This window comes from Balaenoptera borealis (assembly GCF_965194805.1).
Source record: "Balaenoptera borealis genome assembly, chromosome: 12".
Lineage (NCBI taxonomy): Eukaryota > Metazoa > Chordata > Mammalia > Artiodactyla > Balaenopteridae > Balaenoptera > Balaenoptera borealis.
Genome location: NC_138869.1, coordinates 101,197,345 through 101,213,074, shown reverse-complemented (window position 1 = coordinate 101,213,074; position 15,730 = coordinate 101,197,345). Strand labels below are relative to the sequence as shown.

Sequence of the window (15,730 nt, the reverse complement as noted above, 5' to 3'; positions counted from 1 at the left end):
CTTGACTCTTGAGGGTGGAGATTTTAGGAGAACATTCACTTCTCTGCATGCACTAAAGAGCCATGGTACCGAGGAAAAAAATTCATTTAAATCAGGATTATCTTTATATAGGAATGCATAATTCTGGAACAGGGTCATATTTTATTGAGTTTATAAGTGAAGAAACTGGAGGTACCCTCTGCCCTGTCAAACTCTGATTCTCCGCAGTATTTTTGAGGGTGTGTGTGTATGATTTTGTGTGTGTGTGTGTGTGTGTGTGTGTGTGTAGGAAGGGAACAAAGGAATGTGAGGTGAAGTCAGAGTTTATCTTCTCTGGGAGCTTTCATTTCCTCTTAATCTATTTTTACTTGCCGGCAGACAAATCGTTCTGCTAATATATAGCAGTTGGTTTGCTGGTACAGGAGTGTTGTTCTGGGCAACCAGATTTCACAATGCTTCACATCCCAATAAAGGAAGTCCTCAGTTCCCTAACCAATGGCTTTGGGTGTGTGTGTGCCTGCGCGTGTGTGTAATTTATGATGACTCAGTGTCTAAGAAGGCACAAACATTGTAGCATAAACTATTTATGGTTCTTATATTACCTTTCAAGGAATGGGCCTGGAAGACCTGGTTAAAATCTTTGAATCATTTCCTGCCAATATTTGGCTATGTCTCACCTTGGAAGGTAGGAAATGGTCTTTAAAGATGATGTCATGGGGTTTAGATAAATCTTACTGTTACTTGAGTTTACTGAGTGCTACCCCCGAAGCAGTACTTGCCCAGTCCATCATACACACTATAAATGTGGGCCATTGAAGTTTTAATGAGCCTGTGAGCTCCCTTGAGATTAAGTGAAATTACAACATATTTTGGGACCACAGAGGCAGGAGAAACTGTTGGGGTGCAGAGAAAGCTTCACAGAGGAGATGAACATTGAAATGGGTTTTAAAGTATGAATAGGAGTTCACAGGTAGCACAGATGAGGAAAGGCAGTAGATACATAATAGCATAGGTAAAGGAAGCACTGTTCCTCAGTGGGAAAAGTGTGGTTCTCCTTTTTAGATGACTATAGACGTGTTAACTAATCTTGTTGTCTAAATTTGGCAAAATGCATAAAAGTTAGGCCCTCAGAAATGTTGAACGTGACATCATGCTTTGGATGCTCATTTGTTGTGAACAGAGAGTTAACATTTCAGAAAACAGATGGTGACACTCTCCAAGACCCTTCTGGGGGAAAATGACCATGTAAAATCTGACATATGTCATAACAGACTAATGAGCTGGACACGGGATTTGACTCGTGTGTGATGGTGAAGGGGTGATAAGATCAGAACCACTTTTCAGCTTATTTAAAGGTCAACTCAAATTAAATGCTTCGTTTCTCGCTTCCGCCTGTGCGTTCACTCGTTGGCTGTTATCTGTGTGCTGATGGTTTGCTCTGAGCTTGGCCTATAGCAGTAAAGAGACAGCCATGGCCTCTGCCTGCCTGAATGGAATTCATAATTTAGCCCCAAACTGATCTTCAGAAGGACGCAAAGCAAATCTAATTCCGCCAGTTAGAATAAAAGCGACAAGTCCAAAGAATAATCGGAGAAACACACATAATTCCCTGTGAAGATCAGGCACAAAATGGATGAAGTCAGGGGGCAGGTTTTGATCTTTGAAGTAGAGAAATTAAGCTCTTTCAGACCTTTGTAGGCCTTATGCTTTTGAAGTTTGGGTCTAAATCGTCCCCTCCAAACCACAGTCCCATATTAACTACAATTTTGCCTTTAAAAAATCGAGGACACTTCTTAAAAATATAATTCAGCTTTTCAAATTATTGGACTATGAGTAACTCATTTAATTTAGAAATGCCTGTGAGTTCTTGGCAATCACAGGCATATTTAGAAGTCTTTGCAAAGTGAGAAAAATCTAACCTACAAATTGTTTTCACATGTAATGAAATAGTTATGACATCTAAATGTAACAATTAATGAGGTTGACATCGTGTTGTTTCCGGCACGTTTGTCTAAACGTTTATTAATTTCTATTTTGCAGTTTTTGTGTTTCATATTTCGGAGCCAAGACTTTTTATTCAGTGCTCCAATGTTCTCGTAGACCTCCGGCATTCTGCCCACAATGCCTAATGGATAAAACGGCCCTGCACACAAAACCCAGAGTGAAAAAGACCAATGAAATTAAGTCAAGGTGTCAGTGTATATGGTTTCCAGATAACTTTGAGAGTTCTTTCCACCCTGTACAAAATTTCTGGAGAACCAAAGAGAGAGCCACACACTCAAAGAGAACAGCATATATGCTAGCAATAAAGTAGTTGCCTATTCAGTGCAGCGTATGAAACACAAACAGGGCTGATCAGTTCCAAATAAACTCTGAGAAAGGAAAGAAAAACAAAGCAAGGGGCACTAATTTTTTTAAGCCCCTGCTTTGCAAAACTCTGTGCCAGGTCCTTTCTATACAGTGTTTCATTGAATTCTCACAGCAACCCTAGGAGATAGCTATGATTATTCCCATTTGACAGATGAGGAAACTGAAGTCTAAAGAAGTTCAGTTACTTGCCAAGGGATTAACAGCTACCAAAGAAACAGAACCAGGAGTCGACCTCACCCCAGAGCCGAGGCTCTTTTCACAATCCTCATGCTGTCTTCTTGTTTCAGGAAAGGGTGGAGATTATATGATTTTCTTTCTCTCTCTAACCACTGATTTAATAAGTGATGAATCTCATTTTACGTGGATGGGATGCAAGAAGGTGGGTGGGGGCTGGAGTTTCCCAGACAGCAAAGTTGGAGTGATACAAGGCAGAATTCACTGTCTTTTTTCCCCCTATGTGATTCATTAGTAGAAAAAACTGTGGTGGATAAAACTTCTGAAGCCCACAGTCTGTAGCAACATCAAGGGAATCTTTAACTGTGGAAAGTCCCGAATCACAGATTGGAACATATCCAACCCCCTTCATGGCCCTGTAACAATGCTTCTCAAAGTGCAGTGCTGGACCATCTCCCCCAGAACCATCCCAGGAGCTTACTAAAATGCAGATTCCCCGGCCCTGGGGCTAGAATCTGGGGGAGGCCTGGGAATCTGCATCTCAACTCACCTTCTCTAGCTCTCTGGGTGATTCTTATGTTCCCTAAAATTTTAGAACCACACTTTAGTGATTCAGAACAAGATTCTACCGCCTCCTCTTTCTCTCCTTTAATAATAGCTTTTAAGGACTATGACGTAAGCTACCAGGAATGTCCAGTTCTGGGTTCACCATCATTTTACAGATGGGAAATTAAAAGAGAAAAATGGGTATGGGGCTATTTAGTAAGTCAGCAAAACTACTACAATGAGAACTCAAAAAAAACCCTGCCGGATCCCCCCTGTACTGAGATTAACCCTTGGAGCCTTGGCTTAAGTCATTAGTATGATTCTCACCCATTGAGAAGGTCTTGAGTCAGAAACCTCACAGAGGGAGACGTTGATGGAAGTTTTTAAAGCAGCTGTTTTTACTCAGAAGGTTAAAATCACCTGTCAGCAGCCAAGCCATCTCCACTACAAAGGAAGGAAGGAAGGAAGGAGGGAAGAAAGAAAGGGGGAGAGAGAAAGAAAGCAAAAAAGGGTGTGGGAGAGAGAGAGAAAGGAAGGAAAGAAGGAAGAGAGGGAGAGGAAAGGAAAGAAGAGGGCACACCCACTCCCATGGGGCATGAGCCAATGGTCCAGTGGACAGGATAGAGGCGGCAGCCTGAGACCCAGGGGCACTGAGATGACTCAGGGTGAGGTCGGGTGTCCTAGAGAACACGGTGTTTGGCAGGGAAGAGCCAGGACCGTCCCCTCCTGCCTCACCACGGTACCACCTCAGACCCCGACGGCTCGAACCTCAGCACACGGGGCACTGCCTACCCCTGAGCTCTGGTCAAGCCTCCCCCAGGTCTGTGGCATCCCCTGGAAGGGCTGGCAGAGCGCCCTTCTGGAAGCTGGCTTCCCCCTACAGGAACCACCTACCTCTTGCTAAACATAAAACCTTCCACTGATTTTAGAATTAAAAACAAAAACAAAAACACTGAGTTCAAGTGCCCAGTGGTAACCCCGGCACTCCAACCTCCATCCAAGGGAAGGTGTGTCAAACTCTCTCCCCTCTAAATGGATCAAGGGTCCAGGAACAAACCTGCAGTACAGTTATAGCAAATGACATGGGAAGAAGTCCGAAGTTTTAGACTTTTCAGACTTGGAACTAAAAAGGTAGAGTCTAAAAAGAAAAACATGTCACCTTCCTGCCAAAATAAACTGTGATGAAAGCTCAGACCCCACCACCTTTCAGCCAAGCACTTCCTGTGCTGGCCTCCCCTGTCTGCCTCACACCAGCTCCGATGAGGGAGGGCTATTTTTAAGATGCACACAACCGGGGCTAAGAATGAGAGAAGTTATTTATTTATAGTCACACCTTTCAACTGTTCTTTTTCGCTCTGGAGATAGAGGCCTGGTTTGACTCTCCCTTTGAATCTAAAATCCCTGGGGTAAGAAGGACTTTGAAAGGTCACGGGCGCAGTCTATGACCCCCAGACAGGGATCACTGTTCCAGGCAATACAAGTCGGAAAACTGTTAACTTCTTGAGGAATCCCTCCTAATGTTTATACACTCAGCTTATGTAACACCTGTGCTCTTGAGCAGTGTTTTGTAAAACACAGGTTTTGTATAAAAGGTGATTTGAAAATACATTCGTGGCTTTGTTATTTAAGGAATCCGACAGTAACTCACCTCCTCCTTTTTTTTTTTTCCAACAGAGGATTCCATTATCACGCAAATAGATATTCCATAATCTACTTGGGACTGTAAATTCAAACTCTGTATTAGGTTTTCGCAAGGCAGGGCACATGTATACGTCATGTTCTAAGCATCAACAAGCTCTTTCTGGCGTCCAACTGTATCTTTCCTCTTGTGATTCAGGGATCTTTTCTTACTCTGTTAAATTAGCCCCTTCTTAATAGCAAACCTCACTGGACCCATTGTAGGCCCTTGGAATTTGCCAGCAAACTGAAGAGAAAAGCCCTCCCTTGCAATGCTTCCAAGAGCATCACCTTTGTGTTGGCCATTACCCTCCACAAGTTCACTGGTATCATTTTCTTCACAGCACAATTCCCCACCTGACATTCAGTGTCTGCTTATGTCTCCTTACTACAGCCTAAGTATCATGGAGGCTAGATTCACTCTTGAAGTCATCACTGTATCACAAGCATTGAAAATATACTAGATGCTTGAAATTAAATCGGTTTTCTACTTATCTCAAATTGTTATGGCATGTGGAATTATATAGAGTGCTGAAGAGGGCCTTCCTTTTTTTTTTTTTTTTTGACATGATGCCTTCCTAAATACCCTAGCCCCACTATATTCACCCACGACCTCAGGTATTATTATAGGAATGACTCGAAGGACAAGAGGATGGCTCTTTTCTAAATTCACTAGTCTACGTGTTTTAAATGAGTCACCCTTGAAGCTGACAACTCTCCAGAACAAGTTGGTTGGCATGACCCACTCCCACCTTCCTTGCTGCCTCTACTTCTGGTGGGTTCTTTGTGCAGCCAGGCCAGTGGGGTCATGATTCAGCTTTTGGTGAAAGGAGAGTCCTTGCTGCCTCATTGTGCTTGTGCAAAATGTGGTGCCTTGTACCACTCAAGGGAGAAAGAGAAAAGACTGGAAACTGAGTGCAGAGTCCAGGTCTAGAAGCAGGTCTATCAGAAATTTGGAGACAAACACTTGATGACACACTATGGCCTGGCATGGCTCGGGAACCCATAATGGCGACGGATCAACATTACCTGGCACAGGGTGGGCGTTTTGCTGACCAATGAATGGAAAAATAATACCCAAGCTAGGGTACTTAGATATTCTTACTTCTTGGAAGATATACTTACTTCTCTGATGTACTTCTTGGAAGCTCCAAGTTCTTATTTTAGGAGCGCGAACACACACACACACACACACACACACGCTTTGAGTACAGTGGAAAAAATTAAGTGAGAACAAAAATCCAGTCTGTTGTTCACTCACCTTTTTACTTAAGTGGGGACCATTAGCCCCCGCCATGCCTCTCTGCACTGATGGTGGGACTTGATACACATCTTGTTCCTGGGCACCGTGGCCAGTGGGTACTTGGTAAATTCCCTGATTTTGGTAGGAAGGTGGCACTTGGTAGATGGTGTCTCGAGGGGCGCCCTGGGGGTTCGGCATTTGATAGAGCTTCTGTTGGCCAAAGGGCTGGTGCATCAGTCCAGAAGTCGGCGGGTCCTGACTGGAGGAGGTCTCCTGCACGGGGCCAATCAGAAGCTTCACCCGGTTGCCTGGGACAATGCCTTGCCGACCGTGCAAGGAGCAGAGCCACCACCCTTCCAGTCCTCCTGTGTTCTGCTCTATGACAGTCAGGATGTCTCCCTTGCGAAAGGCCAGCTCCTCAGCACACTCTGGGACATTGTCGTATAAGGCCCTTGCCATAAGATTCTAGGAAGGAAAGAACAGAGGGACCTCACGTTAGAATAGTAGCTCAGTCCCTTTAACACCTAAAGCCCATGCTCTTATGGAGAGGCACACTTCCTGGAGAGAAGAGAAGAATCTGAACAATAGCCTGTAAGGAGAAAAACAGATGGTGCAGACAGAAGACAGATCCAGACACACTGTGTCTGCCACCAATGACATCAGACCGCCTCCCTGGAAAAGCCCAGAACGCCGCGGAGAGCTTTCTTCCAGCAGTACGTGCTGTGCCCAGGGAGTTACGAGTAGCGTGGCTAAGGCTTAGAGAACGGTTCATTCTACAAAACATTCCTCTTTCTTTCTTAAACCCAGTCGAAGGAATAAAAAATTCCAAGATATTCAGATGCACTACAACAGACATCTCTTATTTTGGTAATATATTGGAGGTAAAACGAGTCAAAGAAAATCCCCAATAACAAACAGCACAAATGGCACTGATATTCAGTGTTAAAATGGAAACAGAGGTACACTGATCTCTGCCTTGGCAGGGCTTAAAAATTCTTATTCTCAGTTGATCAAGAGGTCCTTGGATACGGGGAGAATCTACAAGCAAGTGATCTTTCCATGATAATCAAGCACGGAATGTAGTGTGATGGTAGTCTACATCTCCAGATTTGATCGTGGGGAGCTACAAAGAAGTTACCCCGCGTAGGTAGATAGATACGTAATCTCTTCCTCTTTGGTCTTTTATTCCTACCTTTCCTGAGGGCCCCTCCTCACCCTGCCACTTTATTTCCTACTTCTTGAATCTCACCATTCACATCGGAAAGGCTCTGCTTTCCCCTTTCATGGGCCCCAAACACTTTCTCTCTTTGTGTGAAGGCCTGTCTGGCACTTTCAGTACTAAGCAGACAGCCAAAGTAGGCATTCAGCAGAGAGCGGGCAGGCAGTACATGCTGACATTCTTGGAAGCCTTTCAAAGGCTCCAAAGATTTCATTTCTTGGCATCAGTCACGTTTCGCAGCACGATGGCAGCCATCACCCCATGCCTGCTCCTTCCCGGCACACAGAGGAGTTGGGGAATGTTGTAAATTCATAGCAAGCCGTCCGAAAACTCAAAGTGATCTCTCTAGTGCCTCGCTGTAAAGTTGGGGCACACTAGGTGTCACTGTGATGATGGTCACTTGTGGGAGAAAAGACCGCTGACTGGACGCAGTGTGCTGTGACTCCACATTCGTGGCACTCGGGGCTGTTGTTGTTTGGACTTCTGCCCCCTGTTTTCTTCTCTGAAAATGTGCATTCGATCTTTCAGCTTCATGCTTTTCATTCCTTTATCACTGACATCCGTTAATCATCTCCCCCTGTACTCCGCCCCGTAACCGCGGGGCTCGCACGGTGGGCTGGTTCTCTGCTGTGCAGGCGCTGTGCCATGGGAGGGTCTGCTCCCAGTCAGCAGCTGGGGGGGGGGCTCCTACTTTTACTGTTAGCCACAGTCCTCTTAGTGAGTGAGGAAAGGAGATAAAGCCCTAGAGCTCAGCGCCCAGGAAGCCTGGTGATGCTCCTTAAGAATAAGGTTGACGTCCTTGTTCTTGACAGTTTTCTGATCCAGGAAGTCTATGATGTGGACAGGTGAGCAGTAACGGAAGCTAAAGGGATACTGAGGGCCTCATGTTCCAGGTGAACGTTTTACTTAGTATCTATATTCTAGGAAGCTTTGTGTTCCTTCTAACAATTAAGAGTCCACATACTGAAAGATAAAACCATACAGCACTGTATCCTGGTTTGAGGAACCAGTTAAGGATGTGTCCTAATCCTAAAATCCCTTGTTTCTCTTCTTCCATCGTTTGGGTGTTCCGTTATTGAAAGAAAAGTCATCGAGTTGAAGAAGACAAGATGCTGGTCCTTTGTACCTAAATGATCAGAAGGAAATTACTCCACCCAAGTTGTACTGTGATGATAGAGCAGGAGGAGAGCTGCCGGCTCTGGTCTCCACCCCTTTCTCTGGGGCCCATTCAACAACTGGGAATGGCTGGTAAGGAGGCCCTGAGGTGAAATCAGAAGTGATGGGGGTGGGACCAGTCCTGTGGGAGCCGAGGGTGGAGAGCTGTGCGATTATATTGGCTACCAAGAAGGGAAAGATAAGAAACAGAAAACAGTAGAAGATGAAGGACCACAGACCTCATCAGCATACATGAGCTCCAGGCATTCGGAGCTGGGTCACATCCACGGAGCTCCATCAAGCACTGAAGTAGAGCCCCAGACCATGCCCAACTCGAGGCAGATAGAAATCCCTGTACGAAGGCTGTTCTGGATGTTCTTTATCTCCTGTCCCAGTGACCTTCCCACCACCAGCTAAGCAGCACACTGTTTCTAGACAGGCCTCCAGAGCTGCTTCTCCAGGAAAACCTGGAGAGCCTCTTGTGGAGGCACAAGATGATCACAAGGTGATTTCTGACTAGCTGTCCTCCCCACCACTCCCAGAGATTGGGATTCAGAGAGCTTGGCATGGCTGCTAGTGGAAGCACCCGGTGCCAGCTTGACACCTCACATGCTGAGAGTTATTCTCAGCCTCGGGTGAATGGGAATAAGTTATTTAATATCTGTGCCAGCTACAGGGGGCCGATGTCTACAGCCAGCCACTCTCCCACACAGGAGGTTACGGATCCTGAGACCTTCAGAGAACACCTGGGCCTGACCTCCCTGTTTTACAGATGAGGAAACAGATCTGGGGTGGGGGGCGGTTTATCATCTGCCCAAGGCCACACCGGTGGAGTCAGAGATGGGAAGAGAACTGTGGTCTCTTGGCTCAGTTCTCTTTCCAGAACTCTAAGCCACCTTAGCTCTGCTACACAATGTCCTCCTAACTGGGCTCCGTTCCATTTTACAGTAAAGCTCTGAAGGTGACAATTCTTTTTGTCACGTCTATGGAATAAATCAGTTCCTGGGGTTTGGGGTCCTGGCTGTGTGACGTGGGCAGGTTACTTCTCCCTTGGCACCTTAACTTCCTCATCTGTAAAATGAGAATGAGGAAAGCATACCTATGCCCTGGGTTTGCACTGAGGATTCAGGGAGTTAATTCAAGTCAAGTACTTTAACATCGCGGGAGACTTGGGAAGATATGACTATTTATTTAATGTGCTGATGGCGCTTTGATCTTAAGCTCCCTAGCAGATTACCTCCACAGTTCTCAGTCAAAGGTTGGTCCTATTCTAATGTTGTTATTATACATATTTTTATACACATCTGATATTTCTCTTGCTCACAATTACACTTGAGGGGAACTGTATCTTGAAGCAGTACTTCTCTGAATTGATAATGAGTTCTGGTCACTGCAACCTCTGGTTGAGTATTTGCCTATAAACAACAATAAGGAAACTACTGGTTGCATTCAAGAGACATTGAGACAAAATAATAATAATAATAATAATAAATTACTAATGTAATTAATAATATTATTATATATTATATTAATATAACCAGCAATTATATTAATATAATTATATAATAATATTAGTATTATTATATAATTATATTATTTTTAATGATATATCATTATATTAATATCATCACAATATTATTAATATTATATCATTATAACATTATTAATATATTATTATTATTATTACTGGACAAATTATGGATAAATCTCATTAGATTCCAGAAGAGTACAATCCATCAGAAAGTACGGAATAACACGGGTAAAGAGCTTGGCTTTTGAAAATACTTGGTGTGTTGAGGCAAGAGCTTAGTAAGGAGCTAACAGCAAAATTAACTTCAACCAGAACACAAACCGTCTCATTCAGAAGTGCACAGGCAGATGAAGAGTTAATTTCTCTGGCTAGGACTAGGTGGAGGGACCCTTTCCTTCAGGGCAGAGTTGTGATTCCTTAAGGCCACAAAGTCAGAAGGTGATTATCTGAACATCTTACGAAAACCCAGGAGAGGCAGTTTGTCTATTCAAGACCTACTCCTTCTCCCACCCTCCCTGGGATATTTATCTCCAGGGCAGGAAAGGTCAACACAGAAACACGTCAAGGAAAGATAAGAGAGCTATGTAATTCTATATCCAGCTGGATGGTGAGCCTCCAGAGGCTGGCAGTTAGAAATGCAGCTAGAGCTTGGCAAAGCACCAAAACAGTTGGGTCATAGAACTTGAAAGCCAGAGGCACTTCAAACAATTACAGTTCAACTCGTTCACTTTACAAATGAGAAAAATGAGGCCCAAGAAGTTAACGATTTGCCAAGTCAGCTGGCTAGAAGGTCACAGAGCTAAGAACACGGGGCTCTTGTCTCCAGCTCCAGAATTAGGACGGTACTGAATAAAGTCAGAGGCATGTGCTACAAAAGCTGTGGTTCTAATTAGGATGGGAAATCTGCATTTAGAGTCGCAAATCCTATTTGAGGGATCCTAATTGTAGCAGCCTCTAGCATTGACCCCACCCCGATCTTTGAGAAGAAACTGTCCTCGGCTTCCATGATTCCACGTCCGGTCCTCCCTCTTCCCTTGTTCTCATGACCGCTCATCTTCCTCCTCCTTCACAGACTAATTTCTTTTCCTGTCCCTTTAGTGGTCACGTTCCAAAGGGATCTCTCGTCTCTCTGAGTTTGCTCTCTACAGGACATCTCATCCATGCCGATGGCATTTAACACGCAGGTAACACTCAGATCCACAGCTCCAGCCTCGATATTTCCTCTGCTCTCCAGTCCCATATTTCCAGTTGTCTAATGAGTATCATCTTCACCTCTCACTCAACAAGTGCAAAACCCTTTTCTCCTGATCTCTCTCAGTTAACAGCACGCATAAGGCCGCCCAAGATCAGAGCCTCAGAGGTTTGCTGAGTCACTTCACAACCTGAACCTCGGTCAGCTGGGACCTGGCTTTTCTTCCTCACGGCCACTCCTCGCTCAGGTCCTCAGCAACTTTTTTTGGGGGGTCGGGGGGAAGGTATGACAATTGCTACCCAACTGGTTTTCCTGCGTTCAGCCTCTTCCCACCTCCAAACTCATCTTCCACATCACCAGAAGAGTTCTCTTCCCAAAATCTATCTCATTGTTTTCCTTTCTAGTTCTCTGTGATAGTATTTCTTATAGTACGACTTGTACCGTCCCATTCAAGACTGGGAACTCCTTAAGTTCAGGGAAGCTGTTCTTTCTTTGGCATTTTCAGAACCAGTGTGTGAAACAAAATATACACTCATTAAGTGTTTGCTAAATTGAAATGGATTCTGGACTCTGATTTCCTGGTTCTCTACAGAGAGGGTGAAATGGTTTTCTAGAGATGTCAGCAAGATATTCGGTTGAAATTTTCAAATGGACATGGGAAGATCAACTAACAGAACCAGAAAGATAAATGGCATGTCCAAGTCACCTAAGCCTCACGGCCAGAGAACGTGGGAGACGGCGAGCAGGAAAGGGCCCGTCCCTCCCTGTTAAAACAGGATGATGACGTAGATGGGGAGCTGCATCTAGTGCCACAACCACTGAGCAAACAGGAAGGCCAAGAGGAGCCAGCCATCCCCGTCTGATTAAATACAATGGTCTCTGTAAGAGCCTTTTCTCCCTTTCGTGTAGCAACCTACATCTGGCGATAGATGACCGAGCACCATTCATGCTTTGCCAGAACGTTTGGGTTCTGCAGTTCCTGGTTCCCAGGCTATGCCCAAGGACTGGGAAGAAAATGCTGTGCAGTATTACAGCAAGTAAAGAGAGCTCCAGGTCACATGATCGTTTCCACACCACCCTGCTCTTCCCTGCCCTTTTTTTTTCCCCCCACTACTATCAAAATGTCAAGAAAGCTTATTACTCCTATTGCCAGGGAAACTATCTGCTATTCCAAATACAGAGAGGTGTGTGACATAATTTCCATGACCATTCATGCTGCTGTTTGAAGAAAAATGAGACACAATGTCTGGTGTGTCACCCCCCCCCCCTCCCCCACCGGACTGATAGCATCATCAATGGCCCAGCTTCCTCTTATTATTTTACTTCATTCTATATTTATCATGCAGGAACTCCTGCCAAGCCTCAGGGCTGCCACATTCTCAACAATGTGGCTTTCCTGTACCCAATCCCCCAAACTTTAGCCCTGGACTCTGGCAGGGACACACACGGACACACACACAGTAAAGAAGGAAATGGCCATTGTCAAGAAAATCGGTCCCAAAGGAAGTGGCTGAGGGATGAGCGTCAGCAGGGTCAGTCTCAGGACACACTGGGGAAGAGAAAGAAATGAGCCTGTGTTTTTACATTTGTCTGCCGACAAAAATCAGCTTAGGTCTTTTCCATTATAGTTTATTACAAGATCTTGAATATAGTGTCTTGTAATAAACTATAATGGAAAAGAATCCAAAAAAAAGAATATAGATATATACATATATATATGTATGACCGAATCACTTTGCTGTACGTCTGAAACTAACACAATATTGCAAATCAAATCTACTTCAATTAAAACAAAATCAGCTTCCGTCTGAGGGCCATCCAACCCCTTTGGCTTCCTCCTACCCTCATCTTTAGGATACAGGGGGATGCGGGATTTCCCCAGAGAAGGACACAGCCATAGTCAGAAAACACGGATATCTACAAGTGTCTGGATTTTGATTCTTGGAATACTTGGTTTACACTGGATATCTGGAATGGTGAATTTTTTTAAGAGTTGAATCCTCTGGAGATTGTTAAGTAGTAGACACTAGGCTTTTAGGTTTAGGAGTTAGAAGATATGATGCAGAGCACATCCAAGTTTTTTCTCAGCAATATTTGTCCCTTGCAATCTGACACACTTTTCATTATGTGATCTGAACCGGCCACAGAAAGGCAGGGTGACATCCTGTGAGGTTCCCAGGCATACTTCCTGACCCCCGGGGAGGTGTGTCCAACACGTGCCACCAAAGGGCCCTTTAGCACCTGGACCACATTTCAGCCAATGATTTTCATTTTCTGGAAAGTGCTTCTAAACCCCTATGGTGGTTAGAAAGCTTGCATGAGTATCTTGGACTCTGTCTAAATATTCATGTCATTTACTTTGCCCCAAGTCCTCACATCCTCTAAGATGGTCCAGCTTTGTGAACATTAGCCATGGCATCCTCTTTATGTGCGTGTACACACGTATGTGTGACCTCACAGCCAACTTCTATTGCTTCTTGGCCGTTTGCGGAGGATGGATTTGATTGCTAATAGTATGTGAGAAAAATAAATTAGTTTTTCCTCACAACTCTGATGATCATAAATAATACATATGTCTTTAAGAAATCAATTCTCCACTCTTCTGTGGTCTTTGGGGTTTTCTTGAGTAACTCCTGACGGTCTGAAAGAAGGTGGGAGAACACCTAGGTTTCTGTGGATACTTAGAACCAGAAGTCACCCATGGTTTGACCAGACCGACTAGGCTAGAATATTACACTACGAAGGGATCCCAGGGATCACTCTCACCCAGTCTTCTTGTTCTACAGCCCAGAGGGTCTCTTATTACATCAGCAGCAGAGCCAGAACTAGCATCTGGTTCCCTTCTTAATCTAGGATTTTTTTCCACTGGACTAGGGTATGCTTCCTGAGAACCTTCTCCATCTTAGAATTTAGTAATGCTGCTATTAAGCCCCAGAATTTATAAGCATTTGTCCCAGGTTGCCTGGTTTTGATAGATTTAAGCATAGTGTATTGGCAAAGGATCAAAAACACGGGGCAGGCACAAACGCTTTTCAGGGTCTGTCCCTAGATAAATCTGACAGGCGCCATATAATGATGAAGGCCTGACACCCACTCACCCAAAAGATAGGTTTATTAATGGTAAAACAACCATCTGGATTTCAGCCAACATTACAGTATTAGCATCAAATCACTTCTATTTGCCTGTCTAGACAAATCCCTCTAACATCCAGGTACTTGGGGAAGTGAAATGAGAATTAAGTTATAAAGGAGTAGGAGACTCTAGCTCACAAATATTACAGTATCTTCCAAAAACTGTATTATTTCTCAATAGTCAAAACACACAAGTTCTAACATCTAATAAAGTATCTGAAAGAAGGGAAAGATCTTCCTATTTTTACATTCCCATGTATCTTATCTTTCTACATCAAGGTATGCAACCCCCAAGGTATGAAGTTATATCTAAACCCACGAATGCCAATATGTACACATACTAGCAACCCTCATCTGCCTCCCAGCCAGAACCCAGCTGATGTAACTTGGACGTCACCCCTCACTGGAACTCTTTTAGATGACCCCTCAACTAGGTTCGGTGCCTGATTGCTATTATCCTACTTAACTTGTGAGGTCCTCAAAGAGTTTTAAAAAATGGATTCGCACACTTGGCTGAGAGGGTGTGTACAATCATATACTGTCAGCACTGCAGTTGCAGAGTTGCCTCAAGAAAGAATTTTTAATATTTATTTATTTATTTGGTTGCGCCGGGTCTTAGTTGCAGCATGCGAACTCTTAGCTGTGGCATGCATGTGGGATCTAGTTCCCTGACCAGGGATCGAACCCAGGCCCCCTGCATTGGGAGCGTGGAGTCCTATCCACTGCACCACCAGGGAAGTCCCAAGAAAGAATTTTTAGAAGCTGCAGCTTCTCAGCTAGAAGAGAGAGGAAAGATGGCAGAAGCAAATGGAGGAGAAGAAAACCTCAAAATGAAACTGATGAAATTGTTTAGTGGCTGGGGATACAGACAAGCTCCTACAGGTACATATGCTACAGCAGTTTATGAGAATAAAAGAGTTTTCTTCAAGGCCCATTATTAATGGAACATGCATTTAGAACTGGGCCCTGAAGAAAGCTATTTTATATATTTATATATTTTATATAAAATAGGAGGACTATTAGGAAAATAAAGCCAAAGGAAGACTTCAGAGAATTCAGGTTGCCTTCGCGATGGTCTGATGGTTTACATGTGACCTAGTGAGACACTATGCTTCTTAGTATTTTGTGGTATTCACTTGAACAAATTCGCGCTAAGCGTAGAAGAGGAAGCTTCCTTTTGGTTAGGAACTGTTAACATTAAGTCCAACCTCGGTCATGATAAAATTATGGCAAGTAGCTTTATGATTGTATTTTTGTGCTTCTATTACATAAAACCAGTAAGGTAATTATTTTTAAGCAGAAGGAAGTAGGGGAGATTATACCAGTGATTCTTCACTAGGGGGGATTTTGTCCCCCCAGGTGATATTTGGCAATGTTCAGAGACATTTATGGTTGTCACACTGTGTGTGTGTGTGTTACTGGCATCTAGTGGGTAGAGGCCAGGGACGCTGCTAAACATCCTGCAATGCAAGGGACAGTCCCCACTACCAAGAATTATCCAGTCCTAGATGT

The 15,730-nt window shown here is 44.1% G+C and overlaps 1 protein-coding gene across 4 annotated transcripts in view; it reads right to left on the bottom strand.

The window, feature by feature from the left end:
• Positions 1 to 15,730, bottom strand: part of NEDD9 (neural precursor cell expressed, developmentally down-regulated 9) — a 291,241-nt gene that overhangs the window by 20,550 nt on the left and 254,961 nt on the right. For 3 of the 4 annotated variants that reach the window (XM_082344493.1, XM_082344495.1, XM_082344494.1), the window contains one exon: positions 6,008 to 6,454. The exons of the other annotated variant lie outside the window; for it this stretch is intronic. In XM_082344493.1, the coding sequence (XP_082200619.1) occupies positions 6,008 to 6,454 (447 nt within the window). The remainder of the gene's footprint in view (positions 1 to 6,007; positions 6,455 to 15,730) is intronic. 4 annotated transcript variants of the gene reach the window in all.